This window comes from Pezoporus flaviventris, unplaced genomic scaffold (assembly GCF_033815535.1).
Source record: "Pezoporus flaviventris isolate CSIRO_AGI_PZ_B2104156 unplaced genomic scaffold, CSIRO_AGI_Pfla_v1 ptg000031l, whole genome shotgun sequence".
Lineage (NCBI taxonomy): Eukaryota > Metazoa > Chordata > Aves > Psittaciformes > Psittacidae > Pezoporus > Pezoporus flaviventris.
The window spans coordinates 12,212,666-12,228,476 of record NW_026892579.1 but is presented as its reverse complement, the minus strand read 5'-3'; the positions used below and the strand labels follow the sequence as shown (position 1 = coordinate 12,228,476).

At 35.8% G+C, this 15,811-nt stretch overlaps 1 protein-coding gene across 4 annotated transcripts in view; it reads right to left on the bottom strand.

The window, feature by feature from the left end:
- Positions 1–15,811, bottom strand: part of ASCC3 (activating signal cointegrator 1 complex subunit 3) — a 270,580-nt gene that overhangs the window by 209,538 nt on the left and 45,231 nt on the right. For all 4 annotated transcript variants that reach the window (XM_061460216.1, XM_061460218.1, XM_061460217.1 and 1 more), the window contains exons 7-8: positions 15,402–15,543; positions 14,746–14,871 (exon numbers count right to left, since the gene is read on the bottom strand). In XM_061460216.1, the coding sequence (XP_061316200.1) occupies positions 14,746–14,871; positions 15,402–15,543 (268 nt within the window). The remainder of the gene's footprint in view (positions 1–14,745; positions 14,872–15,401; positions 15,544–15,811) is intronic.

The following is a 15,811-nucleotide window of genomic DNA, read 5'->3' as shown; positions in this document are numbered from 1 at the left end:
GTATAAATCCTATTTTGTTACTGAAGGAACACTCAGAAATAAACATAAATGTTATTCCTGGGGACTTCCACAGCCTCCTTTTCCTGGTGATACTTTTCGTATTTCACTACTTTCATGGAGGTGGCAGCTCATGAGATTTATGAAAAATAATAAATAAAATATAACTATATAAATACCATAAAAATAAAATTATTTTTATATCTTTTTGGGAGTACTATCTGGGAATAAAATTTCCCACCTACAACAAAGACTGAAAGGTCTTTCAAAGTGCACACAGACATTTTAAACAAAGGCTTATAACATAATGTCCTGGGTTCAGCAGTAGCAGTCAGGAAAACAGGATGATGTTTGGATCTGCTCCATTTAGCACCAAGCTATATCAGTAAGATTTCATTGGAGTTAGGGGGACAATTTTTGTAGGAAAAAGTAGCATACACGAAGATATGAAAATTACACAAGCACATCAAATAGAGCTTTGGGCCATAATCAGCAGTACAATTTCTTCAAGTAAGCACAAATTATGTCTCATCCAAAGTGTAGTACCTGAAGAGTTACATGCTATAAGTAAGCTTAGAGTAAAACACATTAGACAGATGCAAGTAACAAAAGGCGCCAAAGAACCAGCAGCTGGTTTTGAAGCTGTATAAGCTACCAGTGACTAAACTAGAACTAAAAGCAATTCTACATGGTATGGCTATGTCACTATTAGTGGCAAGCACAGATCACAATAATTTAGGTTGGAAATCATCCAGTCCAAGTCCGCATATCTCATCAGGTGGCCTGCGACTGTGTAGCTGGGTTTTAAATATATCCAAGGATGGAGATTCCACAGCATCTCTAGGCAGGGTGTACCAGTCTTTGACTACCTCACAGTAAAAAATTACTTCCCTGTGTTCAGATGAAATTTCATGTGTTTTAATTTGTGCCCATTGCCTCTGGTGCTGTCACTGGGCATCACTGAGGAGAGCCTGGCTCCCTCTTTGTTAATCATTCCCACATCATATATATGCTTGTAAGTGTATACACTTGTAAAAGTCCCCCGAGGCTCTTCTTCTTCAGTGCTCTCAGCCTTTCTTCACACGAAAGATGCTCCAGTCCCTCAATTAGATTAAAAAGCCAGAAGAATTCCTTAGAAATGACAGATAATGAAGCATAAGGGTAAAACTGTACTCTGATATTTTATGGAAAATAGAATCACAGCCCATTAGACTTCCCTGAATATGCTTTTATTTTGAATTAAACATCATCTTTTAGAAAACGATGGAGTCTTGATACTTAAAATTATCATCACAGTAACTGGTTAACACAATAGGTATTTAAAAGTGGCAGCCAACAAAAAACAGGGAAATTTTCATACTCCTGAGTTACGTTAGTGTTATACAGAATTGTAGAATCAACTAGGTTGGAAAAGACTTTTAAAATCATCAAGTCCAACCATTACCTGAGGACTGCCAAGTTCACCAGTTCACCACTAAACCATGTCACTAGAGGCTTCATCTACACATTTTTTGAACACTTCCAGAGACGGTGATTCTACCACTTCCCTGAGAAGACTGTTTCAATGCTTGATCACCCTTTTGGTGCAGAAATTTTTCTTCATATCCAATCTTGGAGCAGCTTGAGGCTGTTTCATCTTGTCCTACCACATGCTACTTGGAAGAAGAGACCAGCCACCTCCTCACTTCATCCTCCTTTCAGGAAGTTGTAGAGAGTGATAAGGTCCCCCCAAGCCTTCTCTTCTCCAGGCTAAACAATCCCAGTTTCCTCAGCCATTCCTTGTAAGACTTTTGCTCTAGATCTTTCACCAGCTTCATTGCCCTTCTCTCAACCTGCTCCAGCACCTCAATATCCCTCTTGTAGTGAGGGGCACAGAACTGAACACAGTATTCGGGATGCGGCCTCACCAGTGCTGAATACAGGGGGAAATTATGAAATAACACAGAAATAACTGAAATGAATGGTCTACTGAAAAACCAAATTGTAGTGAAATCTAGTTGTAGAGAAATCCTCCTAACTATGGTAACATATGCACTCCTTAAAACAAAACAAAAGTCAATTGGAAAAAATAAATTAATCACAGAATAAAACACACCTTTTTTTTTTTTTTTTTTAAAATTATCTGTCCTTCTATCTGGTCTCTTGAAGAAAGGAAAGAGATCGACTCAAAACCAGGAGGTTTTAGGGAAAATATTTAACTTCACATATGACAGCTAAGAGCAAACATGCCTGAAGTAATTTCAACAAAAATCCTTTTAAGACTATAGATACATTGCCACCAACATTATCTAAACTATTCTCTTGACGAGCTATGCTACACAAGTGACTGTAGCAGTCATACCTTTATTACAGATTTCTGAATTATTCAACCACTTACAGTTGTATTAAAAATACAACATTGAGAAATATTCTTTGGTTCAGTGTATAAATTAAACCCAAAGACCTCTGCATCTAAATACCCAAAAGCAGTTTGATAGAAATGACAGGACAGCATCATAGCTCCAAGGCTATCACTGCTCTGAGTTAAAAAACTGAAATAGCTTAGGTAATCTCCTCCCTCACAGGGAGAATTGTTGTGTTCCTCAGCCTAGGTATAATATGACAAAAGATTATAGACAAAATGATTATACCCTCTGGTGATTTGATTTGAGGAAATAGATAAAAAAGTGTTTCAAAAAGATTTTTCCATAAAAGCAACTATTTCTAAAGCAAAAATGTACACAAATTTTGGCATCTAAATAGACACAAAGGTGAGACTGTGATTACAGAGACACTATTTATTGTAAAATCAAAAGTATCTGATGTCAAGAGAAATATTCCAGATTACAGCAATGAAACGAGATCAGAACACAGTCTCCTCTTAGAGCTTTCTAATGCCATTTGTGAATTACACAAAAAAATTATTTTGAAATAATGCAGCTCATAGGAAAATTGAAAAAGAAAAATTGCCAACAGCTGTGGCATTTCCTAATAATATTAGAAGTTAAAATTTTATGAAGACAGAAGGATAAGTTCAATTTGCTCACATTTCAACCATATCAACAGCATCTAATAGAGAGGGTTTCTTTCCCTTACACTTTAAAAATAACTTAATGCTATACAGTGTGAAATATAGAAATCTCTATGAAGTTTAAAACATTTAAAATGTTGTTACCCTTAACAACAAGGTTCTTCCTGGGCTGCTATGTACTCACGCTTCCATTACCACCACCTCCCTGACTTTTTTAGATGGAGCAATAAGAAAACTGATGCTTATTTGCCACAGACTATTTCACAGATTTTTCTTTACCCTTTTTTATTTTTTTTTTTCCCCCAATTCAGAGAACACTCTCATAATTCCTTACAGTTGTATACAAGTAAAACAGACTCCTAGCTCTGTTGATGTCACATTGCTCCCTTAATTTATTCCCCTGGGAAAATAGTATGTCTCTTTAAGAGGAAAGAGAAAAAGGAATCGTTGTTACAGGCACACTGTCTCAAAAGAAACTGTCAAAGAGTTAATACAGAAAACCCTTTTCTGTTTTTTTTTCAAGAATATAGACACTGCATGACAGAGAAACCCAACAAATAAATAGGAAAGGTAACAAGGGCATAGTAAAAGGAATTACATAAATTCTGTCCACTCTTGAGCAAAAAAGCTACTCTATTATCATGCAGCTAAGAAAGTGAAGCCCTTTTATGCAACGGTTTTAGCTATTTTTTTTCCCAAATAACGAGATTGTGTTATGATACAAAAGTATATATAAAACTACTTTGTGTAAGTTAAATTTTGATACGAATCACCATTTCTGAACTGGCAGAATTTTGTAACAACTGCATCTTATAAAAAAAAATATTCTAAGCAGTAAGTTGCGTTGATAAGGGCATACATTCATCTCCCAAAAGGTGTGGCTACTGCAACTAGCCTAGACAGATAACTTATAAATCTAGTAGGGATGGAGAGTACTGACAGAAAATAGCATATAATTTTTTCCCAAAATTGAAAAATAGTGACCAGGAGGAAGAGACAGACACCAGACAAAAGGAATCAAGGTCCAGCCCCTCCCATACCACACAAACTTAAGTGAATTAAGTGAATGATTGAGGTACGGGTCAGGATAAAGAGACAAAACTTTCCATAGGGCTGCACCTGGGCATTTCCATTCAGCAGTTCTCAGGATTTAGATTAATGGAAAATTAAGACACTGAAAACTACAGAATCACAAAAACTCAAAGCTGATGAAGAAAATAGTTCTTACTTTCAAATAGCACTAGAGATTTAACAGAGCTTTCGCATGTACTTTGAAAGGATACATGCTGCAGGCTAGAACTGGACCAGACTTGTTTTGCTGCTATAGTAGCTACTAATGTGCAAACCAGCTTTTTTTCCTGAAGTAGGCAAATTATTGACGCAAAACTTGAGAGAGGCACTCTTATTTACCTCAAAGATGGATCTGACAATCAGCTAAAAAGTCTCAACCTAAGGAGTATGCATAGAAGGGAGACAATCTCTTGCTTGTCCAGAAGGACAAAGGTTTACAGGTGTCAAAAACAACTGGAATAACAATCAGGAACACAGGAAATCAACTCCTACATAATCTCAGATGACTCATAAAAAGTCCTGAACCTTTCCAGATTCAGGAAACAAAAGCAGAGAAGCAGGAATATTTGCACAGAAGTTTCCTTCACTGTATTATGTTCAATAACAAGCAAGCCCTATGAATGGCTAAGTAAAATCTTCTTCCTCTACATTTTGTTTCCTGCAAATATGAAGTTCCTATTTCTCTTCTGATTAATTTCCAACAAGAAGAAACAAATTGTTTCTACTATTATCATTGTTATTATTATTGTAGCAATATTTCCTATTTTTATGTCATAATAATAGGAATATATTATTTATTCATATGAAAAGATATAATAACTCCACTCTTATTTGATGTGTTCAGTTGCAATATTCTAATAGAAAGATCAAGTAGTAGGATAATTCCAATCTTCCAATTAGAATTCAGAAAAAGTATTTTGTTAGACAAAGATACAAAACACACATCTCTTTCCTGCTTTAAAAGACTTACATTACTTGTTGCTCCCTGTTGTTCTGCAGACTCAAACAACTACTACTCCTAAAAAATTTTAAAACTTCCACTATATTAGCTGCTACTGTGTGAACTTGAGGTTAATGGAAACTGCAAGTCTGAGATGAATAGCCTACCACATATAAAGTCAATCTTTTAGTCATGCAGCTCCTCTATCCCAAAACCTTTTAAAAGCATCGAAAACTATTTGGTGATTTCTAACTGAATCCCTTGACCAACAATCTCAGTCCCATTTCTATTACTGAAAGACCCAGGGCATTCTTAACCTAGATAAGAGTTTCATGTCTCAAAGAGAGTACCAAAACGTGCGTTAAGTCAAAACAAACATTAAAATCAGACAAACTATAATTTGTCTAAAATATTTTTAGTGAGAGTTAATCTCCAAAATGTCACAGCATATCAGAATTAGCATACACCTGCCTCATCTTTGAAAATTTTCACTTTGAGATTATATATCTTTAAAATGAAAAACAATTTTGGACTTCAGTATAGTTTTATTTAGAATTTAAAATACTATCCTGTATTTCTCTTTAAAGTGAAGACTGATTACTCCTAAGAATGAAAGCTTGCCTTCAGGCAAGCTATCAAAGTAAAGCGGACTACTGCATTCTTCTCCCACACTCATACTATGATATTCCATTGAGAAATGGCTATCCCCTAAACAGGATGCAGCAGAAACACATAATTCACTGTCTAGTCTTAATTACAAACATGACTAAAACTATTTTGAGTTGCTTTCATTAAAAACTTTAGAGATCTCTGCCTGTGCTTTATACCACTCAATTTAGTCGTTAAAAATAACAGTTTGGAGCCTAAATAATGTCTCCCTTCAAAAGCAAATTTAAACCTGCCTTCAAAAGCAGGGTAACAGCGCTTGATACTATTACATTCTTTGAAAGTATAGATATCTTTCAGTATTTTTATTTTTTAAATAAACCCTAGTTAATTCAATACTATTTTATGAACACAAAGGCATTGGTTACAAGTGTTCACATAGAAATGAATATTTAAACTGTTAACATAGAAGCTGTTTCAGTATAATATTTTCAAATTATTTACTTCAGCTTACCCTTAATACATGACATAAACTATTTTTTTCTAATAATACCTAACAAAACCCAGAAAAATTAACAGAGTGCTCAGAAGGGTAATTACAGTTGAAACGAGTAATAATTTTAATGCCTCAAGTAAAAATGAAAGAATGGTAAACAGAAGAATATTCCCAGAGGAATAACTATTGCTGTCATAATCTTTCTACAACTCAATTTTCTTCTCTTTTCAGTTAATTGCACAATACAGCTAACCAAGAAGGCAGTATTGCTTTACATTATAGATGTTACATTACTTTTTTCTGAAGTTTACAAGGGAAGACTGCAAGCACAATCAGTCTTTTTTTTTTTCCACAGGAACACAGCTATTTTGTTCTCCCAAAATCCCACTAAATCAGCAGCATTCAAAGAAGTATTTCTATCTGATCTACCATAAGAAAATAGAAGGTAGGTGACAGATTATGATCTTGTGTGGTAAGGTCACCAATGTGTGAGAATAATAAAAGTTCAAGTATCAAAAGACAAAAAGTACAACAGTTTTCAAAAGTATTTGTGAAATTTTTCATTGACCTCTGATTGTAATACACATTTTTGTATGTGCATTACCATCCACAATGAGTCAAATACATGGCAGTGAAACAAGAAACATACTCTCAAGAAACATCTCCATGAGATCCATCTCCAAACTAAGCCAAACAAAAACTGGAAATATGCTCTTTGGCAGGGTAATCTCTTCCATACTGACTGTGTTCTTCAGCAAGACACTATGCACAGTGTAGCTGAGACCTTTGGCTGCCATATCTGGGTTTGTTTTTATTAAAACAAAACCATAAATTACTTATGAGAATTAGAAGTGCTCACAGAGTCCCCTTGCTAGAAGTGGTGTTCTTTTGCATAAAAAGCACCTCAGATTTTTTCTTCCTTCTCTTTAAGCATTCAGAATGAGTTTCATTGGTTAAATCTTTACACAAATTAAAATCCTGACAGGTAAAAGCAGGTACTTAGATTACTTCTAGCAACAGGCAGATGCGTCTATTCCCACAGTGGCTCAGCAGGTGCTTTTCAGCAGTTGGTGCCCTTTGCTGGTTTGCCTTGCAAGTGTTCCCATCAGATTTTCAACAGTTTCAGTGGCAGCACTACACAATATACACACTTGGCAGCTGTTTAGAAAATGAAACAGGCTTAACATTTTATTCAAATCAGATGCAGCCAATTTTATCTCATATTAACATTAAAAAGTGCAATTCTCTATTCACATTTACTATCTGCATGAAAAAGAGGAACCAAAATCCCAAATAACTGTAATAATATGCAACTCTCACATGACAATACCTACTAAAATTTTCCAGCAATTTTTGCTTAGTACATCATACATAGCCATGCTAGTTTAAAGAACAGACTAAAAGAAATCTAAGTTCTCTGTATCTGTCCTGTGTTCAGCAGTACAGATATTCTCCCTATTAAACTTTGACCCATATTGTCAATTAATTGTTCTTGGCTTCAAACTTAAATTTCCCAAGAAGAGATAACTCAGATTTTGCAGAACTCTTTTCAATACAACAGCTGCACATTACTAGTACTTAGAATAAACAGAGTACCTATAAACAAGATCTAAGTTTCAATTACAACTTCACTAATGAAAGGACATTTGAAAATATGATTTTGTATTCACAGGGATTTTTTCTTGCAGTATCAAGCCTTTGAAAATAAAACTGTGTGCAGAAACACAACCCAGATTGACACAACAAAGAACATATTTATCAGTTTTTCATAGCATCCTTGACACCCTCAACATCTCCAGTGTCTTAAATGGGGCTTGTTCATGTAGCACAATCGCCAAGTTTCTAAGATGTTAAAAGGCTCTTATATGAGTATATAAACAGGTAAGTCAAAACAAAAAACAAACAAATATTGTATAATACATTATAGCTACTATCCTAATAGTGTTTAGAAACTGATGTTTAAAGAATAAACACACACTCCTTGATAATCTTCAAAGAATAAAAGCACAAAACTACAAAATGTCTTCAACTAAACTAACACTAGGATAAAGGCAACTTAAAGAAAAAAATAATCATATCATATTTTAAGCAGTCAATTTTTAAGACTCTATAAGCCAGGGAAAGGCATTAGGTTACAGCCGAAAAGCAAAAGCCTTTTGACCAAAAAGAAAAAGGTAATTTTTCACCTTTGCAGAAAGTAATCTGAAAAAATCCAAGTAGATGAGCTAAGACAGCACATACTGCAAAGGAAACCTTCATTCAGCCCGATTCTAAACAAACCAAACTTGCCCAGTGTCAGGCCAAATTCAAATTCAATTCACAACATCACACCAAATATAGAAGCCAAATCCTATGAACAGGCCAAGAGGAGAAGCAAATACAGGCTCACATCTGATCAGTTATACAATGCATAGCTCCAAAACTTATGAGTGGCATCATGTGTTTGCTTCCTTTATCTTCATTCCTCCCCATCCCAAGAGGTGAACTATAGCGTTACTTCCCCAACAGTGGGCTGACAGAGATTGTTACAGTACGTATGAGCTGCTTCTCAGTGAAAGCTATTTTTTGCTCTTCATAAAATCTGACATAAGATCACACCTCGATTCTTGTCTCTCTCCAGGTATTCATCATAGAATCATAGAATGGTTTGAGTTGGAAGGGACCTTAAAGGTCATCCGGTTCCAACCCTTTGACACATGGGTTAGATGTTCAATTTGATGAAGAAATTGCAAGTACTGCAGATGCAATTCTAAAGTAATAATAAAATACTCATTAACTCACATACTGAAGAAAAATAAGCCAGAACTCGTAGGCTTTAAGACTTGATATCAGGGTAGAGCAATTTTCTAATATACTACATTGGATAAATTATATGTTTTAAATAAAATTTAAAATATTTTTTAAATTATTCAATTTGGTCCAACTGTCTATTGCTGTTTGGAAAACATGCAACCAAAATATATGCTAAAATCAACTTTGGAATAAATGGTCCGGCATTCTGGGTGTGAAAAATGTAATTTATGCAAAACCATCCATACGCCTATTCAGTAGACTTACTTTGTACAATTCTAAAACTAAAAAAACATTACAGGAAAAAAGAGAATATTGATTTTGTAGTAATTTCTTTGCATAATGCAGAGAGGAAAGAAAGCCATTTCTTATTTAGACCATAAAGTAGTGCTAGTAAAAGGAAATGGAAATAATGTGAAACAAAAGAAATAAATCCTACCCTGAACACCCACTTTGGGTAAAAAGCTTAAGTCATTTTTTACCAACAGCAATTTGTTAGATAAAACCTGTTTTCACAGTCTTGAAGAGGAACTTTCCCTAACCTGAGTTTATGACTTCAAAGGTACATTTATTTGGCAAAGAGTCTGTCACAAAAACACCTTTATAGTAAGTACAAAAATATATATTTCACTAATGGTCAAGCTGTATTTCAAGCAGACAAAGCTCACAAATCTAATCTTGCGCTTACTCCATTTTTAAAATTTTTGTTATTGAAACAATCTAGCTAGCATGCCACCTTGGCAAGTACTAGTACCATAATCCTTCAGACTAAACTGGTGTGACCAACCAGCTACTCGTAAGCCACATGTGCTTCTACTGTGGTGAAAGCACACCTCTCCAAATAATAAGAAATGGCAAGAATCATCATTATCTACAAATTGAGCTATTGGTATTTGCTGCCTTACAGTAAGAACCCTTCCCCTCTGCGACTCCTTCTGTGGGACTTAGTACACTCTTCTGCCATTGAACACCTGAGACATTCCTGAGCAACAGCACAATGCCCTCTATGCAGACCACTAGCTCCTGCTCCCAACTCAATAGCAGTAGGAAATAAAGGATACGAGATCACACAGGTGGAGTCAGACAGTGGCAAGAGGTGAAGCCACTGAGATAAAAGCACAGAAAGGTAGGAGCAACAAAGCAGAAAAAGGAAGAACACGTACAGTAGGAAAGTGTTAATGACAGCAGTTTAAGACAGATGCTATTGTATGGTTTTATGCCTGCTAAACTGTGAAAGTCTGGCTACTCCTGATCATATTATCTGCAGTGCATAATGGCATTAGGTAGGAATGGCAGCTACAGAAATCTGGATCTTTGTCAGTTTATATAATGAGTGTCATGGTTTAAACCCTAGCCAGACAGCTTGTTCACTCACTCCCAGTGAGCGTTGCTGAGCTTAGAGCAATTGAGCCCCCCCCCCCCCCCCCCCCCACTGGGGCTCAAAGGATCAAAAGAGTGCAACTCCTACAGGTTGAGACAAGAAAAGTCCAGCAACCAATGTACAACACAGATCACCACCGCTACCACCAACGACAACAATGATAAGAGAAAATAACAAGGGAAGAGAATACAATACCACCGGCCAAGAAACGAGTCCCACCTGGAAGCCCGTGTCCTTCCAGGTAACTCCCAGTTACCCACCACCCTGGGCATGATGTGCTGTGGTATGGAATACCTCCCTGGCTAGCCTGGGTCAGGCACCTCATCTCTGCTTCCTCACAGCTTCCCCTCCTCCCTGGCAGAGCATGAGCCTCACAAAGTCCTTGGTCAGGGTAAACATCACTTATCAACAACCGAAAACATCGGTATCACCAGCACTGTTCCCAGGCTGGAAGTCAAAACACAGCACTGCACCACCTACCTCGAAGGAGAAACATGACTGCTACTGCTGAACCCAGGACAATGAGTTTCATCTTAACATCTGTATTCTTCCAGGCACTGATTCCATAACACTTTAGCAAAATCTGCCTGTGGAATAATTTAACTAATCATGAAGTTAAAATCTTTAGGAGAGCTCTGACCTTTGCAATGAAACACTAACTAAACTAAATACTTCAAAAATACTAGCTGTAAGATTTCAGATAATATAATGTGAAACCTAGCTGAAATATGTTACTCCTTCATCCTGAAGTGCGGTACAAAGTGCATGCTGACTACACTGCCAATCCTATAAATACGAACCTCATGTTAATCTCTGTGCTAGTTTTAAGTCATTGCTGCTCCCTTTGGCATTGGTGCACAGAAGTTTTGTCATTTTGTTTTACATTTTTACAAAAGAAAAATTAAAAAAAAAAAGAAAAAAGAGTCTATTTATGTATAAAATGTGGTTTGTTAGAATTCATACTTAAAGGAATACATTTCTCTCATCTCATTCCCAGATCATACATACCATACATGCCCAGATCAACATACCCAATACAAACCATCAGTGAAAAACTAATTTTATTTTGTTTTGCTACTATTCTTCTCACACTCTTTCTTATTGGTCGCATTTCATAGTGGGGTTCGCTTCAGTCCTTTGAGGAAACAGATGCAATGCAGATTTTTAACCTTGAATAAGCAAAAGTACCACCGGAAATTTTCAAATCAAGATATAGGATTCTTTACATTATAATTGGCATATAAATTTCTTTCCCTTAGAAAGAAATCTATACCAGCCATTAAAAAAATTTCCGTAAATGAAATCTAAGTAGAAGCACACTTCCCTTTACAACACAAGAAACTAGAATGCCAGCTACATAGTACTTTTCCTGACTACCTACCCTCTTCACACTTGGCAAGGCAGGTACCAAGTGAAGAAGAACCCAGAATGCAGCCTAGGAAATTTTCTAATAGCATAAAAATCGGTGTACACTGTATCTGAAGCAATGACTTGTATGTCCCACAGATGTCAATGAGGGCAAGTGTTTAGATGGAAAGGTCAAAATCTCCTGTAGTGCAAACCCATTTACAACTCTGTCACAGCTTCTCAAAGCAAGCAAAAGAAAGCTAGACCTTACAGCACAGAGCCTATTGCCAAAAAAAGTATATTACAAACAAAGGGGATCACGGTCTTCAGTCATTATTGTGTAGCAAAGTAGCTCTGGAGAGGTTACCAATCATCAGTTATAACAGCTGCCTCTGCCCAGCAAGCTGATACCCTACAACTTTAAGATCTGAGGGAGGACTCCTGTGTCTCCCACTGCACTGACTACCTGAGGCTCCCACCTTCCCCACCTCCTTCTCCTTCTCCTCACAGTGGCTCTGTGGCAAATGAGAACTTAAGAGCTTAAGCCTGAATCTAAGTCAGCAAAACTATTCTGGGAAAGTAGACAAGTGATCCATTTTCTGGATGTAAAAAAATAATTTTACAAGGAGAAGCACCCTGGAAAAAACAAAGATTTTACTTCTTTGATTGCTGAGACTAATAAATGTTAGTACTTGAGGCAGGGAAACAGTCAGAGCTGGCCCTCAGCAAGGCAAGAAATTCACCTATGTGTGACAGAGACGAGACTGCTGAAATGGAGGACAGATGAAAACTAGCCAAACTCAAAGGAAGAAGAATATTTATAAATTTAAAGATATTGGGATTTCTCCATAAAACAGCAAGCACTTGGAAAGCTGTGATAAATACCCTTGTAAAAGCAACAATAGACAATTTGGTTGGTCTGTGCTTTTTTTCCCTGAGGTTCTTTGTTATTATGGGTTGCATTAAAACTTAATCTATATGTTTAGCCCAACTCAAAACCTCACCACTATTGGTAGTGCATAAAAGTCAACATATCAAAACTTTCAACTTCCTTATGATGCCTTTAGATGCTGCTATGAACTATCTACCATTATATTTACAGTCACTTCTTGCCCATCTGGCTATATTTTTACATATTCAGAGATATGAGAACTATCTTATGTGGAAAACAGCTAAAAAAAACCCCACTATTTTGCTGCTTTTGCTTACACCAGTTCACCAAAAAGAATAAAATATACTGACAGAAAAACTTCTTGTCCTCTAAATTGACTTGTCAAAAATTTTAAGCACCAACTAAAATAATCTAAACCAGCCATAGAGAGAAGGCAAAATGAAATGCTGCCCTAACCAAGTCATTTCAGTCTCAGCCAGATATATCCTAATGCAAACACTGGCAATTTCAGCCTCTTTACCTCACTGAGAAAAAGGTGCCTTTCAACAAGATTGAAATCTGTGGCTCACAAATGAAACATGAATCTGACAAGTACTGCAGTTGGACAAACTATTCTTAAAATCATCATCTTCTGTTGCAAACCGATACCTGAATTAAATACATAGGCATTCAAACATTCAAGACTGTATTTGCTGTTGACCTTCATCGTTGATCTCATGTAGCAGGAAACATGGAAGAGTAAAGTTCTGAAGAAGATTGGTACTATTTCAGAATTTCACTGTGAAACTGAAAAGTATACCTCTTGACAATATACAATCTAAAAAGGAGATATTTTATTTGTGAGATTTGCATAACTGATGAATTTTGCAGCATTCATTTTAAAAATAATATGTGTAAAAATCTGCAAACCTTGTCTTTTAGGTACTTATTTTTCTGTCTGAACTATATTTTTCCTGAAACAAGTTACTGTCTGTTAAAATATTGGTACTTCTTGCAAAAAGCTTACAGATTAGTAGGTAGTATTTAGCTTAGGAGAAAGGCACTTCATTGCAAAAAGCTGTCATGCTGAAAATTATAATATGTTACATTTTATAGCTGCAGTGGCTCAACTTTTCTATCTAGTTAAACTGTCAGTCACTTCATAAATATGACATTAGGTACTGTCACCCAAGCAGAAAAGAATAGACTCATATTCTAAAATTAAACTGTCTTCTGTTTCTTCTGTTTTAAAACAGTTAAAATTTTATGTAAGACAATCTTTACTCAGAACCCCAATACAGTGCCCTGGGTAACTGGTATTAGATTTATATTGTCGTTCCCTGTTTTCCCACAGAGAAAAAAGTGAGAATTTTTTTTCCATGTTGTATGCTGCTGAAGAACTAAGAAACATAAAACTTTCTTCATACATACATGCAGCTTGATTCTATACATGCAGCTTGCTCTTTATGTCCCTGTATAAATCAACAGAAAATCTTCCATTCAACAACAGGTTTGACCCATACAATAAGGAGTGAGCAGGTACACATGATGGTGCACTGCAAGTTCTAAACTGTAAATACTAACAACAAATCTAGTTCTCTCATCTCAGCTTTTTCACCATTTAAATCGGTAAAAATGTCAGTTTTACCTGCATTTTTCCTTCCTGCCCTCTACTTTTTATCAGCAAAGTTTTGCTAATAGTGATTTCCACTTTCTGCTTAAAAAAGCACTATGCAGAAAGTTTTGCAACCCATGTAGTCACGCCATAACTCGATACTCCTAACAACTGCATCATACTCTAAAACTAGTCTGATGGACTGCAAAATAGTACTGCGCAGTCACAAGCCAACCCATACAAGTCAGTATAAAGAAGCCTGGGCTCACTAAACCATGTTGTCTTCCAGAAAGAGAACAGAATAGCCATAATCTTTTAGTGATTCAGATTACAGCTCAAAATCATAAGTAGCTGAACAGGTAATGCCAAAGGAATTGAGAATTGCAACTCATGAACAAGCAGTTTAGAACAGGAACTTCTTGAATCTGAGTCATCATGAATGAGATTATATCATTGAACTACATATCATCACTGATAAATATTCTCAAAAACAGTACCAAAGAAACTAACTGTCTCCATTTACACATCACCTATCACAATATTAATTAGTAATCTTTTTCATTTAAATTTTTGTAATAGAAAATAAAAACTAATTTAGCATCTTTGAAATGGTTTACTTACCTCATCTAAGTCTTTAATATAAACAATTTTCTCTTCAATACCAATAGGCATTGGTTCACTATGTGGGATCTTTACCTCTTCATACATTTTATTATTTTCTCTCTGAACTGCCTCTGGTAAGATCACCTAAGAGAGTATTTCAGGAAAATTAACTGGAAGTATGAAAACAGAAAGTGTCATTATGTATAACTTACTTTGAACAATAGTTTCTCATTTTCCATCAAAAAATGAACCCAAACTAAAAGCGATTCTCACCAATTCATTTTATAGATAGCACTGAACCCCTAAATGGAAAATAATCGTTTTACTACTCAGAAAATAGTCCCCAATAGACAAAAAAGAATTTCATAAAGTATTCCGTTTGTTAAAGTTAATTCAATGGTTTGCAAAAACAGAAAGAGAAAAATAGTACTTTTAATTATTTAAGTGACCCTAGAAGCAAAACCAAATACACTAGTTAAGAATGAGATTCTAGACTCTTCTAGAGTCAGAACCAGAATATATGAAAGTGTTTAAAACCTTCTGCAAACAAGTAGCATTTCCATTCATTGAACCTATAAGGAGGAGAAACTCTAAGAGAACAAAGGGAACCCTGCTGCACATAATTCACTGGGAAAGATGTACCGTTCACAAAGGGTCATACACCAAGCATGTACCTTTGCACCTCCAATGAACGCTGATGTTTTCATAGCTTCAGCTCGGGAATCATAAACATGTGGATAATGAATTTTTTCAAACTCCATCTCTCTCTGTCTACCTAGGACTGGCATACTTCGAGCATTCAAAAGTGCTAGCTCTCTGTGGGTAGAAAGATAACTGAAATAAATTGGCTTATTTTAGGCAGCCATTACAAAACCTGAATGTGGTATATTGAAGTCAGAGCAAGAGTTGCAGAAAAAAACATTGCATAAAATAATCGACAAGGGAATTTTACAGTGTTATTCTCTGGTATCAGTTAAACCAAATCCTGATAACACACTGTTTAGATAAAAATTGTAAGTGCAATTCAGTCAGTGCAAGGCTTTCCTAAATACAGTTTTTCCTCTTTTCAAGCAATACAGCAACA